This window comes from Amblyomma maculatum, chromosome 2, assembly GCF_055883805.1.
Source record: "Amblyomma maculatum isolate TAMU_Amacu chromosome 2, ASM5588380v1, whole genome shotgun sequence".
NCBI classification, from domain to species: Eukaryota; Metazoa; Arthropoda; class Arachnida; order Ixodida; family Ixodidae; genus Amblyomma; species Amblyomma maculatum.
In genome coordinates, this window is record NC_139345.1 from 28,620,187 (window position 1) to 28,637,276 (window position 17,090).

At 48.2% G+C, this 17,090-nt stretch overlaps 1 protein-coding gene across 1 annotated transcript in view; it reads left to right on the top strand.

Annotated features, from left to right (window-relative positions):
* The window catches only part of LOC146198219 (tyrosine-protein kinase RYK-like), a 31,113-nt gene extending 18,140 nt beyond the window's left edge, over window positions 1-12,973 (top strand). The window contains exons 4-11 of the mRNA XM_084591863.1: window positions 88-277; window positions 1,681-1,841; window positions 5,290-5,391; window positions 8,577-8,666; window positions 9,668-9,849; window positions 9,912-10,021; window positions 10,216-10,515; window positions 12,862-12,973. Coding sequence (XP_084447989.1) covers window positions 88-277; window positions 1,681-1,841; window positions 5,290-5,391; window positions 8,577-8,666; window positions 9,668-9,849; window positions 9,912-10,021; window positions 10,216-10,515; window positions 12,862-12,973 — 1,247 coding nt within the window. The remainder of the gene's footprint in view (window positions 1-87; window positions 278-1,680; window positions 1,842-5,289; window positions 5,392-8,576; window positions 8,667-9,667; window positions 9,850-9,911; window positions 10,022-10,215; window positions 10,516-12,861) is intronic.
* The last annotated feature ends 4,117 nt before the right edge of the window (window positions 12,974-17,090 follow it).

Genomic DNA, 17,090 nt, shown 5'->3' on the forward strand with positions numbered 1-17,090 from the left:
CGCTTGAAGTTGAAAACCTTCGTGATGCTGATGGCTCGAGAAGCTGGCGTAGTGAAGCTTTCGCTTCAAAAGCACCGCCTTTTTCAGACGCACAGGCTTTGAGCGATGAGGGTCGGGGCAGCTGGCGCGCCGGGCTGGTGCCTTCCCCGGTGGCCTCCTCTTCGTCCTCGTCCCGTTCACTGGTGGTGGTGGCTGGATGCGCCTGCGCCGCTCTGGCTGCCGTGGCGCTCACCGCCGCCGTCGCCTGGCTCGTCCGAGTGCGCAAGGCTTCGCCAAGGTACTACGTCCGTCACTCACTCTACACACTGAGGTTCTACATCAGTGACTCGCTAGGCCTTGTCTTGCAGAAACGAATGTGGCAGTCAGTGCTTCGCTAACGAATATTGCTGCGTGCAACACTGTAGAAAGGACGTGTGTGGTTTGCCATGCAATAGCGGGTCCATGCATGACAAAAAGAAACTAGTAGAAGGCTGAGCGCATTGATCAGGGAAAGCTGATAGCATTATATAGTGACCGAGAGGTTTGAGTGGCAGGCCCGTTTAGCATATCACTGGCGACTGTCCAATTGGGCGTCTCACCGTCAGGTTCTGGCGCGTCTCAAATGGGCGTACCAAGCGCCCGTTTTGTCTCGCGTTCACTAGAATAGGCCCAAATTTCATCTTTCGCTCATCGGTGGTGTGCCGCCGATTTCTCGCGAGCACTTGGCCACGCTCCGACGTGGCGTCTATGGCTACAGCGTAATATCATAGGCAAATCCTCGGTGCTAAGCGGAAGCCACTAAGCGCGAGTAGCGCGCACAACCAATGCGCCACTAAGTGGCAAGCACTCCGTAGCAGTTCACATGCTTTGTTTCGCGTCCTATACCTGCCGCTACCGCGCTACACTCGACTACGAGCCGGCAGCAAGCACTTCACCACCGGCGTATTTCAGAACTTTCAGCGGTAGTCTCGATTGAGAGTATTTCATGTCGAAAGTACCTCAGAATGAAGCCAAAAAATAACTTTTGTGATGAATTATTTGCTGGTTTAAAAATGCAAGAGTAAAGACTTTCTTCTTTCTAGGGCGAAAAGAAGCTAAAAGAAAGAATTTTTCTCAAAAGCCTCTCAAAATGCAATCTAAAACTCCCCAAAACCTCAGGGATAATGACAAATGACCAGAGTGATGATAATGATTAAAGAAACCGTTTAAGGACTATGAGTAAAAACGGGATTCAAAAGCGCTATCGCACGCGTTCGAAAGAACACCGCAAACGTGTTGTACCATAGAAACAACTATATTGAGCGCTGATATGACCCGTTCTAACGAATACTCTTTCCCACCGGTTGACGCAAGTTCATTTTAGCGCTGTACCACTGACAATTCGGAAATGCGCTCGCTGCCGGCTTTGTGTTCCTGCGGTCGCCGCTTCGTGGAAGCGGCTGCCTTGCAGGCTTCTTCTTTACCGGCGGGCGCTTCGGCTTCGGTGTGCGATGCTTTACTTCTTTCCCTCGGTCAGTGCGAGGAGCGTACCAAACGCCTTACATGTGAAAATACAAGTCTACGAGCTTCTATAATAGCCGGAACGCACTTTACACGCAACAGTACGTTATACGTTTAAATGTAAATGACAGTTGATAACGTGGGGGAAGGTATCTCGAATGAATTGGCATTTCATCGGAGACCCTTTGGTTCTTCCTGCAGCGCGTCTGCCCCCGGGGAGGAGGAAGCCCCCCCGTGGCAGGCCTGGTCGTCCAGCGGCCGGCCGCTGTCGTGCGGTCCGCCCTGGATGCTGGAACCCACGGCGCCATACCGAGGCGAACACGAGAGCCAGGAGACACCGGAATCTACTGGTTGCGCCCCGGGTCAGTGACAACGCTGCTCTGCGTCCCGAGATGCTGCCAGGCGCAGCGATCCTTTAAGCCTTTTGGCGGGTACAAGTGATATATTGCCCAAACTAGAAAAACCCAGTGTAAGGCACTATAGAGAGTCAATGCGCTTTCCTGCTACTCATACGAAGATATCCTATAAAGCCGACTATCTCTTAACACTTACATTCATCTCGATGCCTCATACGGCTCGTCACTTGCGATGCTAGATATGGCCCCCGTTTACACAATATACAGCGTGCCCAAGCTAATTTTAGCCAAGGGTTAAAAAATGAAACACTTGAGATAGGCCAGAGAAACCACGTGTATACAGCTGGCAGGCCATCTGGTGCACCACAGGCATATTTTGTTCTGCAATTAACTTATTAGTAATTAAGATAATTTTTCTAATTTACTAACTCTTGCCTTTAGTCAACAGATGTGATGTGCAGAGTTGGACAGCATCTTCTAAAACCCCCATTCTATCTATTTTCGATAAAGAAAGCCTCACGTGTATCGTTTTTCCAAGCCCCAAAGAAAGCCCACGAAATACAAAAAAATATCTCGTGACTGGTGCATTCGTGCGCCACGATTGTGCCATTGTGCTGCTCTCGCAACCTGGCTTGCTGCGGCCTTGGCTGCAGGACACCGTTGCAGCGGCAGGCCGATATGTCTGCGGTGGTTCTTCGTCCGCTTCACACAGTCGGCGCATATATATATATGATGCAAGTAGCAGAGATTTTGGCGGAAAATTCGGCGAAATTTTCCTATAATTTATTGCAAAGTCCAGTTCGAGCTTTTTACATAACAAAAGCACCCCCCCCTCCCCCTAAAGGGGAACTCCCGGTCCTTACCATAATTTACACAATAATTTTATAACATGATTTGTTTTCTATGTCATTTCGAACAATTATGAGCATTTTTAGAGTTTTATTTAGAAAATCAAATGCTATCGTCGACTGAAACAGTAACAGTGCGGGAGTTACATAACCGGGCCAGGAACGCTGTGCTGAAACCAAATAAACGAGCACAAAATACGCGATAAAAAACTGCCGTACTATGCTCATGCACACTTGCCTTCGTTAGGCAACATGGTCTTTGTGCCTATAATAGTTGCCTTCAAGTCTGTGTTTATTGAGCACCACTCTGCTTTCTGCTTCGTAAACGTAAGTGTAAAATATTTGTAAAATTAGGAAAGCTTAACCTGATTAAGGCAATGTCAGCGTGCTGATCGAGACATACTGGTTTGGTTCATGGCTTCGGTGAAGGTAAAAGTTTAAATCTTTATTTTTTTTTTTTCACTATACAGTGGAAAAAATCAAAAGTCAAGTCAAGGCCGAAGGTCAAGGTCACTGATAAGTTATGCTATACCGACCTTAGTTTGAATTACCCGTGCCGTGTTAGGACACATGGTTGTGACATAACGAAATAGCTATAGCCATACCAAAGTGACGTAACTCGAAGTTCGACGGGCTTGATTCTCGTATCACTCTTACACATGGAAGGAGTTGCCCTAGCTGGCAGCGCATTCCAACTCGATCATGTCATCTTGTCTCATGACGTCACAAAAACTGACCTATCAGTACGGCCCTTTCACCTGCCAACTATCACCTGTCAGATGCATATACATGATTTTTTTGAGGCTGTGAGCTTTAAACGGGGGGTGTTAGAGTCCCGGTAGTTGCCGTAGTTTGCTATGGCAACGGGCAATTACGTCATTACCGTTAATGGCGCCACGAAATATAGCTTAGCCAATCAGAGCGATGGCACATACAATTTAGATGCTCCGCTTGGGTGATCCCAGTAGTATACGCAGTATACGTCTCCGCATACTAGAAAGTGAACTTTCTTCAGATTTTCTTTTTAATTCCAGGTGCTGTACTGGGGCTTACGGTGGACACCATGTAATAATTAAAATGCATTATTTCGCTTATTAGCTAACTGTAGTAAACAATTTTGGCTTTTTTTTTTTTTTTGGGGGGGGGGGGGGGGGGCATGTTGTAAATTGGGGCTCGTCCTCCAAATAGAATAGTCATAGAAAAAATTAAAAAAAAAATGCGGTGCGTGTTACGAGGAACATGAATGTCACCCTGATAGGCGGCAACACACTGTAACACAGCGGTAGCGAGCGCATTTCTGACTTAGTTCGCTCCGCCCAGCGCTTTGCGTCGCGCTGTTGATACGCCGCGCGCCCGTTTGGGTCGCAAGTGACACCAGCAATGCGATGTGATGCGCGGACGGAGTGACCTTGATGCGCTCACTGTGATGGAAATCCGCCTATCATGCAGAGTGAAATTTGTGCGCCTCGTAATGAGTGCTACAAACTTATGATTCATCATTTTTTCTATGCAGCAATACTATTTTGAGGACGAGCTCCAATTCTGCATATACACGCCCGAAGAAAACTTAGAACAATTACCTAATTTAGCTCATTAGTAAACGAAATAAATAGGTCTGCCTCTTACATGGTACCCACCGTAGCCCAGGCATAAAACAAAATCTGGAGCAAGTTCTCTTTTCACAAATATTTTGGGCCGCCTAAAGAAAAGGTACACGCCAATTTTTTTATGTTGGTGTCAGCATATGCCTATTTCTGTCGTCGGTGACTAAAAATATCCCATTTTGATTAAAAAAGCGTTGAAGATGCAGTGCAGTATCGTTTTCCGTCCGTATGCTTTCGGACTTATTTTGATTTTGAATCAATTCCACACATGAAACATTTGGCGACCTGGCCAAGTGGCTGCGGTGAGCATTGTTCAACGTCGGTTTTATAAACAATCAATCCAGCCACGTTCACCGAAGATTCCGAAACAATCATGAATGGTTAAGTGGTAACCAGCCTAAACTGGGCGCCTTTCGGCTATATGAAATTGGTTACACGACTCAAGATGCCACAAGGTGCCCTTTCTCTGGAGGACCTCCAAGGGGCTTCGCGTCCTTGTACACCAACTTCACTATCTGCAAGACTTGCTGTATATAGCTTTGAATAACACCTCCTTTCTTTGTGGCCTCATGCAGCCTAGTAAATTGTCTTGTTGGAAATGAATTCTGTCCAGGTTGCAAGACACCAACTTCGGTTTCTCTAGGCCTCGTACTTCCTCTCCTCTTTTTTCACGTTCCCTTTTGTGTTCTCCGTTCATTTTCCTCATTGCATGACGGCAAACGTGTACCTTCTTGCGTATCCTCGTGTTTACTTCCGTCTCTCGGAGAACACACACATGCCGACGGTTTCTCGGGTTAATATAGGGGCAAGGTCGCAGTGCGAACTCTGGCCCGCAGTGGACGTAGCTGCGTTCACGATGACAACAACAACAACAAGAAAAAAAGTAAAAGTGAAATGATTTTATCACGCTCGATCGCATCAGCATGCTCTCCTTCTGAATGGGCAGTAGTTGAGTAAATGCTTTCAACCCGAATTGCAAGGCGTCTCTTCTTTGACGCGCAGCTGGCGGTGCGCCCGATGGGGCCCGGGAAGACCTCACCGAAAGACTTGCTGAGATCCATGTTGACAGAAGGAAAGTCACCTTCTTGGAGAACCTTCATCAAGGTCAGAACCTCAGACCACTCCCCGTGGTCCTGGAAATTACATTCGTTAGAGTGCAGAAACAGTGTACGTGCACGGGCATCAGACTACAACGCTTGCATTCAGCCGTTCATTTTCCGGTCACTAAAGAAAGCGTCCAAAAACACCTGATGCACGTGGAGCAGCAGCACCTATTTGTGCAGGTTGCTTTTGCATAGAATGCGCATAGAAGGTCAGAACTCATGTTTTTTCACTGTTTCAGCCTTCACTAGTTCACATTTTGGACTGCTTTATAGAAAAAAATTCTGTAGAAGCGCATTTTTGTGAGGTTGTTAAAGAGCTTTTTTTTTTTTTTTTTTTCGTATCGTAAAACTTCACTTTAACAATCAGTATTCCCCCGGATCTTCCCTCGAAAGACTCCTAGGCTTTTGCTGTTAACGTTGTGGCCCAGGTAGCACCGGACATTATAAAAACGTTACAAAATAGTTACCTAAGTTGTCTGAATGTTGCCTAACATTCTGTGACATAAAAATAACATTCGTAGAACATTAAAAAGAAACATTTTGCTAATGTTGACTGTTGAATGTTATGATAATGTTATATAACGTTCTATGTTGCATTATAAACATTATTTTAATGTTACAAACAAATTTTGTTTCATTTTTGTCTCCTAAAGGTTAAAGTAATATTTGAATCATAACTATAAAACAACATAGCATATATATTTCAAACACTGAGTACCAGCACTTCTGCCCCTATTTATTCTAGTAGCCATGCTTTTTTATTGTTTTTTTTTTTTTCAATAACACTTCTTTGCAACTAGAGCTTTGAGATGATGCCCACTGTAGAATGCAAGCACATCCCTAATATTTTGTTAGAAAGTTTTGCTTATTATCCATTCGCCGCTGTCACTCATGGTACACCCGTCGGCGATGGATATAAAAGGTTGACTCTATGCTATTTGTTCAGCAGTGAGCGTAGGAATGGTGCTGTGTTATGGAGTTGTGCTGTATTGTGGTCTTTGCAAAGCGTGCAAGTTGTGTACAGTGTACCATCACGAGCGGTATAGACCTACATGCTCGTGGAAGGTTGGTCTACATTTTCACGAATGTTAAATTTGTGTTGCAGAATTCATATTAGACTTATGGTGTTTAAATGTTTACGGAAACATTATGCCAATCTTTATGTGTAACGTTGCCAAAACATCAAAATAATGTTCGACTGAAACAAAAATGTAACATTGCTCTAATATTTCGGTGCTACCTCGGGGATACGAATCGTGCAAATAGCGCGGCCGCCACATTTATTGCTCTGATACCAAGAACGAACTTGGTGAAGCATAGATGAGGTGAAGACGATGCAGGAGCCTCGTTCAGCAGTAACGAAGAGTGTGCTACAGGTAGAGACAATACGAAGTGGGAGTGAGGAACAATAATAAAGGCATAAATAGGTATAAAAAGGACCGTCACTTTCTGGCGAGTTCGGGGCAGAAGTCTGTTACGGGCCGTCTGATTAGTAATGGACTGGTCCGCAATGGGTCAAGTAATGTCAAATGGGAAGAGTGAGAAGCAGAGGGTACGTGCGTGAAAATTCACCCGAGAATTATCGGTGGGTTGGTCGTGAATACGTCGAGAGACAAGCTGATGGGACTAGCAGTTAGTTGGTTTGAAGTTAGCAAATCCATCCGCGTTGAGATTTGCGGGTTGTATGTGACGTGCAACACCGTTGACTGGTGCGGTCGAAGGTATCGCGTGCAGCAGGAGCAGCCAGCGACGCGAGGGCAATGCCTCGAGAGCTGCGATGAGGGAACTGCTATAGTACTCACGGCGCTGGGCTTGTAAACTGCTGCGTGGGGCACGGGTTCTGAAGTAGCATATAAGCAAGGCAGTCGAAACCGAAGCGAGGGACGCACGGATGTCGGCTCACTTGCAGAGCGTGGCCTTCGTGGTATTAGGAGCGGAGGCCGGATGCACAGGACGAAAGTTTAGAGGTAAAAGGGTGAGAATCAGAGTGAATTGGTGGTGCAGAGATCACTCGCTGCGGTGGACGTGACCAGCTATATACGATGCGTCTATGTCCCAAGCATATTACCATATGTATTTTTGACGGTTGCATCATCTGTCGCGGGGCTGCAGTCACTTGGGAAGTCACAAAGTGGCCAATAAGCTGTGGCAACCGTTTCAGGTGGAGAGACCAGTGTGATATATGCATTGGGTTGGCGTGTATGCGTTCCCTAGGGTGAACCACAAAGAAACGTGAAACGCATCGGCTCCATAACACGAACCAGAGATTTGCGTCGCATGGAGTGTGGTGGTCTATAGCGACGTGGCTATGAAGGAGTCAACTGATGCGTCCCTAGTGGAGTGAGGAAATCGGAGAAGGTGAGAACAGCGCTTCTGGTGAGAATGACGCAGCGGGTAGAGTTCATGTCCAGATGGCTGTGGCTAGATCAGCTGGACTACAGCAAGGAGCGTTGCCGCTTGGCCTCAAGCGCCGGCAGGCAGCCGGTAACGCGTGCAAAACTCGATGGGGTAGATGACGCGACGGCTTACTGCGCGTATCCATGTTGTTCGAAGTTACCATAATAACGGTGACGCTACAACGTTTTGGCTATCGTCAGAAATAATAATAATAATAATTGATTCACAGGAAAGGAAGGTTGCAGTATCTAGCACACTTGTTTCTGCGTACACCTGACCCGCGCCGTAAGGGAAGGGAGGAAGGTGGGTGCGAAAGCGAAAAGAGAGAAATGGGTGCCGTAGTGGAGGGCTCCGGAGTAAATTCGACCACCTGGGGATGTTTAACGTACATTGACATCGCACAGCACACGAACGCTACTTCGTTTCGCCTCCATCGCAATGCAGCAGCCAGCGATCGGGATCGAACCCGGGCACTCCGGCACAGTAGTCGGGCGTCTTACCACTGCACCACCGCGACGGGGCAACGTCAGAAACGCTCTCTATTAGTTTTCAGTGTATGCGAGCAATCGCAGGACAAACTTTGCAAGAAAGATTTTGCTGCGCAATGAAAGATTAGGCCATTCCTTCCATATTCCCATAACAGTATCTTACAATAGTCCACATAATGATAATCCCCAGTTCTTTTAACTGAAACTTGAATTCCAAGAAAGTAATGGGCTTGAGTTTGCGTCTATGCTCTGAGAATTGCTCCAAGGACTTCGCATTAAAGCGCCCATCTCTACCCTGCAGGCACTTTCGGACAGATTTTGCACGGCCTCCTGGTGGAAGACTGGGCTGAAGTAGGCGCCGAGCAGAATGTACTCATCAAGACAGTCACAGGTGTGTGTAGTGGTCAAAGGAAGCTTATGGGACAAATGAGGAGTGTCTTGAAGCGGCAGCGCCAAACTAGTGACAAACACGCACAAGCACAAAACTGCGATTCCTGCGCTATATATAATTTCACACATTTGTCGTGAATAACATGAATCTATCATAATCTTAAAGGGTTCAAATTCAACAGTTCCGAGCAAGAAAAATATGTTTGGTTTGGATTGGTTTGTAGGGTTTAACGTTCCAAAGCGACTCGGGCTATGTTATACGTATAGAACGACCGTGAGATCAATGATGAATGGGCATGGTTTCGATATGGGTACAACTCGACATGTTCAGTTTCCTAAAAACAGCTTTGACTATGTAGGTTTTGAAAAGCAGGGCTCTCAAACTTATCTGCTCAATAAAACGAAGTCAGACGCACAGCTGCACCCATGACAAAGGACTGGGGAGACAAAAACACGAGGAAAGAAAAATGGCGACAGTGTTGTCCTCTTTATCGAAACTATTTCACCATTACGTATGTACAGTAGAGCTTCATATCACGATCTAAATGCTTTACAATTTTTGAAAGCACTTACTTAGAAAACGAGTGTTTCGGGAGCAATAACCTGCGCCTTGAGAATATCGTGAGGTAGCCTTCCTACTGTCTATCCGGCCTTCCTCATACAAAGAGAGCTAATAAGGCCACCTTTCTTGTTTATGAGGCGTTGGTGTCATTTGCGTTGTAAAAAGCTATGCTTATTGGTTCAGACACACCTGTCAAAAATATACAGCCCGAGGGACTTTTTACTCAGCAAGGCATTGTACAGCACATGTTTGAAAAGATCGGGGACACGAGGCGCTTTCGACACCTGGCTGTCACTGAAAACGCATTGATGCATGGGTACACGGCCTTTTTTATTGTTATCTTTTTTTTTCTGTTCTTGGAGGCATGGTTGCAGAGTGTCCAAGGCGGAGGAGAATGCTTCGCACTGCTGCGCAGAATACAATTAGATGCGCCCTCGCAGGAGAGGCATCAGCTGCGCAAGCCTCGCTGGCGGTCCGCGAGGGTTTGTCCTTGCTGGGCATGAACCACGCCAATGTGCTGTCAGTAGTGGGTGCCGCATGCGATGAGCCAGGCCCCCCGCTGCTCATCTACCCTTACATGAATGCTGGAAACCTCAAGCGCTTCCTCAGGCAGTCCGACCAGGTGAACAAAGGCGCCCGTGCTATATTTTATAGCTTTGCCTGACGCAGTGTTGTCCCCCGCAGGTGTTGGTCACGCAGGACTTGGTGGACATCGCCATTCAGGTGGCCGAAGGGTTGCAGTACCTGCACAAGCGAGGATTCGTTCACCGCGACGTGGGCACTAGGAACTGCGTGTAAGTATTTACAATTTGGAAGCACATCCACTCTCTCCTCCTTCTTTCCCTTCTTCTTCCAGCTCTTCCTTATCGTCCCAGTGGGGAAGTAAGCTCCTTTCCCCAACTGATTTTCAAACTCCCACCTTCCTACCCATCAAGGCCGTCAAGTACACGGAGTAATTACCTGAATCACCGCGCTAATGCTCGTGCAGCGTGGACGATCGGCTTCACGTGAAGGTGACCGACAGCGCCCTGTCGCGGGACCTGTTCCCGGACGACTATCACTGCCTGGGCGACGGGGAGAACCGACCCGTCAAGTGGCTGGCGCTCGAGAGCCTTCGGCCCCCGTGCCTGTTTTCGGCCGCCTCCGACCTGTGGATGTTCGGCGTGGCGCTCTGGGAGCTCATGACACTTGCGCAGCAGCCATACGCCGAGCTGGATCCGTTCGAGGTGGCAGAGCACCTGGAGCGAGGATACCGGCTAGCGCAGCCTGTCAACTGTCCCGACCCGCTGTGAGGGTGTCTCTTGATCTGTCCTTGCGCCTACAACTTTTTAAGGTCGCAACTACACAGAGTATTGGTACTGCTCAACTCACGCCCAATGTTTATTAGCGCGGTCCGTAAACCACTTCGACATCACGTTTATAGATCATGTTACGAGGCCAGATACTACGCGCAAAGCGAGTAATTACTCGATGTACGTACGATTTTCTTTTTGATGCAGACGTTTGCCCCTACTGAAACATTTCATATGACCTGCTCATACGTAATTATAAGAATACGAATTTACCCCGCCATGGTGGTGCAGTGGTAAGACGCCCGACTACTGTGCCGGAGCTCCCGGGTTCGAATCCGACCACGGCGGCTGCGTTTCGATGGAGGCGAAACGAAGTGGCGTCCGTGTGCTGTGCGATGTCAGCGCACACTAAAGGTCCCCAGGTGGTCGAAATTACTCCGTAGCGCTCCACTACGGCTCCCCTTTCTCTCTTTACAATTTCTTCTTCCACCTTCCTCCCTTCCATTACGGCGCGGTTCAAGTGTCCACAGAGGAAGTGACAGATACAGCGCCTTTCCCTTCCTGTGAACCAATTAATAATAATAATAATAATGCTCATGACATGGAAATGTATAACGGGTGTCCCAAGCAAATGTGAAGTATTAAAAACAGAGGGCGCGTCCTAGAACTGTGGAACTAGCTGAGGATTGTTCGAAGTCGCGTGGAATGGTCTGCAGTATTTTGAGCGTTCGCTCTACTGCTTTCATTTGGGAGTCTCACTTTATTCCTGTACCTAGTACGTCATGCGTTCTACAGACGGTGCCACGTACTCATGCGCCGCATGCTGTTTTCTCGCGCTGCGCAGGAAACATCGTCGTCTTCACTGTCGTACCCAGGTACAGCTGGCTGGAACAACCCAGGCACGAGATCACAAGCTAGCGCAAAAGAAAAAAAGAAAAAAAAAAAACTTCCACGTGACAGCGATGCCACTTCAAAGTCCCGAGACGCGTCTTAGAAATTCTTTTTTTCTGGAGTGCTCTTCCCTATGAGCCTTTCCATGCGCACTAGTGCAGTGTGAACCAGCAACTGGTCAAATTCTTTTTTTCAGAAGACCAGTAATTAATAAAAAAAGAGTCACGTAAGTTATACCTTGATGTAAACGTCGCAGCTAGCTGTTTCTCAAAGCAATCTACAAATTTTGTCGCTGGTTCTTCAAGTATATATCCTAGAAAGTAGCTGATTATATTCACTGCTTAATCGAATGTGGCGAACTTTTATGAAAATTTTACTGTAGACTACCGAGGGTCAACAGCTCTCTGTTTCAATGAGCTTGGACATTTCGGGATTTCTGTAAAGCATGATTGCATCTAACCGAGACATTTAATTGGCACATACAGATTGTCCCAGCTGATGAACCAAGATTAAAGAAAATAACTCAGCGTTTCTTCTAGTTGAAATCAAGTAACGTTAGGACTCGCGTAAAGTACCCACTCGTTTTTTGGTTCCGCCTGTTTTAATAATTGACAGATTTTATGTAGTTAACTTCCTAAGTATCGCTCTAAACACTCACGTGTAAACAGTTAATTTGTCGAGCGCTACGGAAATGGTGCAGCACAGGTTCTTCCGACGAGGTAGCCCTAGCGTATCTTTTCGTTCCGCAAAAATGAGAGTCACAGAGTTTAAATTTTACCACATGACAACATGTTCAGTACGTTTGAATGCGCCATGATTAGAGCGTTCTCATATCCGCGACTGGATAAAAAGCGCTGCCGAATGCGCCCCTCCTATATGCTGCTCATGACAACAGCTTCGCTTTGCTGCGGGCTGGGAGATAAGCGTCAACAATTGCTGAGATCACGCTTTTCCCGCGCGATTTGTTGCCTGCTTCCCTGAAGCATCTAGGTTTCTCAAGATCTCCGTATCGTTTCCATATAGTTCCCACATGATTAATATGGTGTGTCGGGACATCATATGTGGAGTCAACATGCTTATTTTCAACGTGGACACTATAAATGAGCCAGTTGAAAAACATGGATTTATGGGATTCTTCATATGGAACACTTCCAGTGGAGCAGTATATCCAGTATACATGAACAGCTGTCTTGCAGCTGTGTTGCAGGGTCGCCGTTTTCAGCCATCAGTTAACCAAAGTCCTCGTTTGAGAATATTTCTCACGGGACCTTTCAATGGAGAATTTTGCATCGACCATGCACGGATGAAGCATTTCAGTGCCAGTATACATTTCGATGCGAAGTGTCGCGGGTGGTCTGTTTCGCTAAAGGCGGGGAAGGAGGGGGGGGGGGGGGGATCCGCTTTCCGGGCACCAGTGTTATACCAGTGTGTGACATGCACCATGGGCGCAGGTACCTGGTAATGGACAGCTGCTGGCGAGCGGATCCAGAGCAGAGGCCCACATCAGTAGCCCTTCTTCGCCACCTGGCGGACCTCTACGCAGCGTTGGGCCGCTTCATATAGACCGCCGCCGTCCTGACAATCGCCTCAAGCCTTCACACTGCCTAAGCGAGCGCGATGGCAACACCGCCTTGCAACGCACTCCGGCCTTCCTGCGCGAAGGTGTCAAGCTGGCACAGTCGCAGTTAGCAGCAGTCACTCCTGGCATATACGTGCAAGCTCTTGAAATTTTATACTGGCCGTTTGTAAGGCAGGACTCGCTCCGGCCTGCAGCCTCGGGCAACGACCCCCGCGCCGTGCCTTGACCGCCCTCGAGCTTAACTAATCCCGCCTGGGACTGGGCGGCAAGCCGTGTCGGACGCTTGCAGTGTGTGAAGACTTGCTGGTGTCGCGAAGAAGGGTCCTGGAGTAGGGCCTGCGGAGGGGTCCTGGAGTGCCCTGGAGCGGTCTTCCGTAGGCTGACAAGGGCACGCTGCCAACTTTGGCGCAGTGTGTTACGTGGCGATGAGCGCATACACGCGTCCTCATCCCGCAATACGGTATGCCGCTCCGCTGATACACCTAGAGTTAACTTTACGTCTACCACGCTGTCGGCTGTCCAGGTGCTCAATGCGCAGGAGTAATAAAACGTTTTCTATTTTTGACCGAAATTTAGTTTTTCTTGTTGGTCTCACCTTTCCGCACCTGGGAGTTGGCAGGCTTGCCGTCACATTTCCCGGGTAAACCTTTCTTTAGCTCGCCTTGCACGTGAAGTGTCGTATATGTGGAATCTCACTCGAATACTATATGACGGTCGCGCGTATACAATGCATCTATGGGCGCCTGCCGTCGAGTGCGCAGTCGATGCGCACTTCAAGATCTACTCAGACATTGTCAAACGCTTTCCTATTTATAAGGCAGTTCTTACATTTCAGTCGCCGCGCAAGACTTCGGCGACAAAAGTGTAGCTTTTGACTCAAAGACGTTTTCTTTGCTCAAATCATAGTAGAGCACAAAATGCGCATTGAAGGACTAGATTGAAGAAGGTCGACGAGATGTGTGCCTGTCCCGTGCCCTCTTTTTAAACTGTAAGGTTCAAAATGCGATGTTAAATTTTCTCTCACGTATTCCACCTTGGCCCCCATGGCCAATGCTGTGTTCTCTATGGCGTGACCGCTTCAGGGATTTCTAAAAAGCGAAAGCGCCACTTAACGGTATCTTATTTTCAAGCGGTTTCCTTGCTGTAATTTGTTCGCCGACGCCCGCAAATACGTAGTTGCTGCCAAGGAAACAGGGGGATAAGCATTTGCGATGACCTGAACAGTGCAGACTATTTCGCGCGATACTTGTTGTTAGGCTAGCCGGTTTGATTCCATGCTTGAGGAACTCAGCGCACAAAGGCGAGGCACCCGCGTTTTTGCCCTCGCTTCACTGTACCTTCACTGTAATTTTTCTTTATACTTTACGTACGACGCTTTCCAAGTAGCAGAAGTTTAGTAATCTCAGAAGGCACTGCCGTAGAATGCATGCAAGGCCCACATTTTTCAGAAATTTCTGCTCATTAACCATGCCGCCCGAATGGACCATGAAGTAGAGCATGTTTCACTTAAGGTCCAGGGGCCCCAGACTCCCAGTGGGTTCGATTTGCACTCTCTCTCCAATCTCAATGGCGGAGCCCGAGTTGGCAATGCCGGTTAACTCGGCCACGTTAGTCATGTGGTTATGGTGCTCTAGAAGATTGGGCAGTATGTCGACCGCGTCGCGAAATGCATGGGATGGAGGGTCCCTTAATGGGGTCCTGGTACTCCCCAGATGGGGCTGGGACAGGTAGGTCACCGCCGCTTGCGGCGGGGGCTAGCCTGCCACAGAATTTTTATCTGTTGCAGGCCGTCATTGCACCCGCCACCGTTTCGGTGGTGGACGACGGCTGTTATTGCGGCGTGCGTCTTTCTCTCCCTCTTCCTTTTCTTTCTTCTGTGTTTTCTCTTCTGTCAACACGAGGCAGAGGAGGTGGCTCAGCTACAGAGCCAGTAGCAGGCCCGCGCATTTTCTTTTTCTTCTTCCTACAGCCACAACAACAAATGCATGGTAGCGGGGGGCCGCTTTTGCGATGACGGAGGACACACCAGTTGCTGGTGGTGCTCAAGGAAGAAGCGCGCTCTCCCTTGAGACCGGCGGTGGTCAGCCGTCCGGACGCCCACGTATGCGCACTGTGCGGCGGGTGGCAAGGAACGCAACGCGGCAGGAGCGATGTGACGTTGGGAGCGATGGTGTACCGTCCGAACTCACACTTGCCGGAGAAAGTGCGATAGATACTGCGCCTTTCCTTTTCTGTAAACCAATTATAATTATATGTAGCACTGCAACGAATGCCGATGGGAGGCAAATTATAGGATAGGAAGGGAAAGCTTGTTGTTGTGGCTGTAGGTATCCACAGAACAAGTGTGACAGATACTGCGCCTTTCCTTTCTTCTGAACCAATTATATATTAAGGCTAAAGCATTTAATGGCTCATGCTGTCGTGGACAAAGTGTGTCCCGCTTTAGCGGCGTTCTGAATGGCCAAGGCGGGATGCGTCCCTGCCATCTGCAATGCCACACTTGAATGCGCGCCGCGCCGAGCGGTGAACGTGGCACCCCTGTTGCACGTGTCGCCCTCTCGATTCCTGTCATCGCAAAAGCGGCCCGCTCTCCGGCGCCGGTCGTCACACTAATTGGTCTCCACCAAGCACCAACGTTACTATAAACTCAGTTTCACAGCTTCGCCCAGAGGTGTCCCCGGTGGCGGTCACGTGAATTAGTGGTGCTGCAGTCGACTCTTCCTCCTTGCCGGGCGCGTTGTCTGCTACACGCGGCGCGGAAGCATGGAGCGGCCGGCATACATGTTGCTGTTACGTGCTGCTGTTACACTCTACACGGCTACAGTGCAGTTATGACTACATTACGACAGTTTTGTCTTCGAAGGCATGCGTTACCTCAGAGAACACGTTTGCGTGATGTGAAATTTAATGCCGTGGAACAGGTGTGCCAGCGTTCTCGACTTGCTCGCCAGAACCAACGTTCTAGTAACGTTATCTGCTCGTCGGCTTCATTTCTCTTAGAGCGCCCGTTCCTGCGTTTCGCGTCGTCGTCGTTGGCGGCGCAGTCGTCCGCCTCGTAACCAGCTCCGCCCCCTTTCAGCCCCCCACATGCAGGAAGGAAACAACTTAGGAAAGGCCCTTGCCATTCCCAATGCACTAGAGAAAGTGTGGCGGAAGTGACGTGAAAATTTAGAGTTAGCCAAGTCGGGCCATTAGCAACGGCGACGCTGTTGCTATGAAAACTCGGGCAGGCATAGTGATCCAAGGCAGCAGGGAAAGCATACAGCGTCATGATTAAATCATGACGCAGCCGTTCATTGTGCAGCGTTCAGCGTGTTGTCATGCAATTTTTCGCTTCTTATTTAGCAACCTATCACATTCTTTTTCAGATTCAGTCCAATTTGTGACAGGGATTCAAGTCGTGCACATGTGTGCTTCCAATTCTATGCCATTCACTGTAAACGCAGAATGTGCGCCGAGATGCTGCTGCGTATTTATCCTAAAATCAAAAACAAATAACGTACGCTTTTCCAACTACGTGCCTGCCTCTAGATGCCTACAATTGGCGGAATGAAGAGACGGCGGAAGGAGCTATAGCGTCCTTTCTTAAGACGAAGCTTTATATATATTTTTTGTTAACATTAGGACTCTTCATACTGGCCTGCATGCTTTGCACCGGGGGCAACGAAGCCTATTGAAATGATTACTTGGAAGTCCGTCATTTGTTCGTGTCACTGATAGACTTCCTCGATAGTAAAAGGTGGGCACAAGCTCTGCACATAAGAGAGAACTTACTTCGAAGTGAGCAATTTCTGATCTGCATTTAGAAAAGGAACTATATTCAAATACTCTCGTGATAGTTCGTATAGCAAGGCTCTTTATTTTCTTGCTGGCACACATTCCGAACGCAAAATGCATTATAAACCGAAGAGAAAGCACCGCGCTGCCCCGTGTGCTTTGACAACAATGCCAGTAGAGAATTCGCAAGATTCCAAGAGCCTATCAGTGTACATAGCGCAAATCGGACAGCGGAGCTGCACAAAAGGATTTTGATTTGGGTCATTTTGAGTTCGTCGCAGTACCAGCAATTCAAAGGAAATTGGAGTATTTTAGCGACGAGGA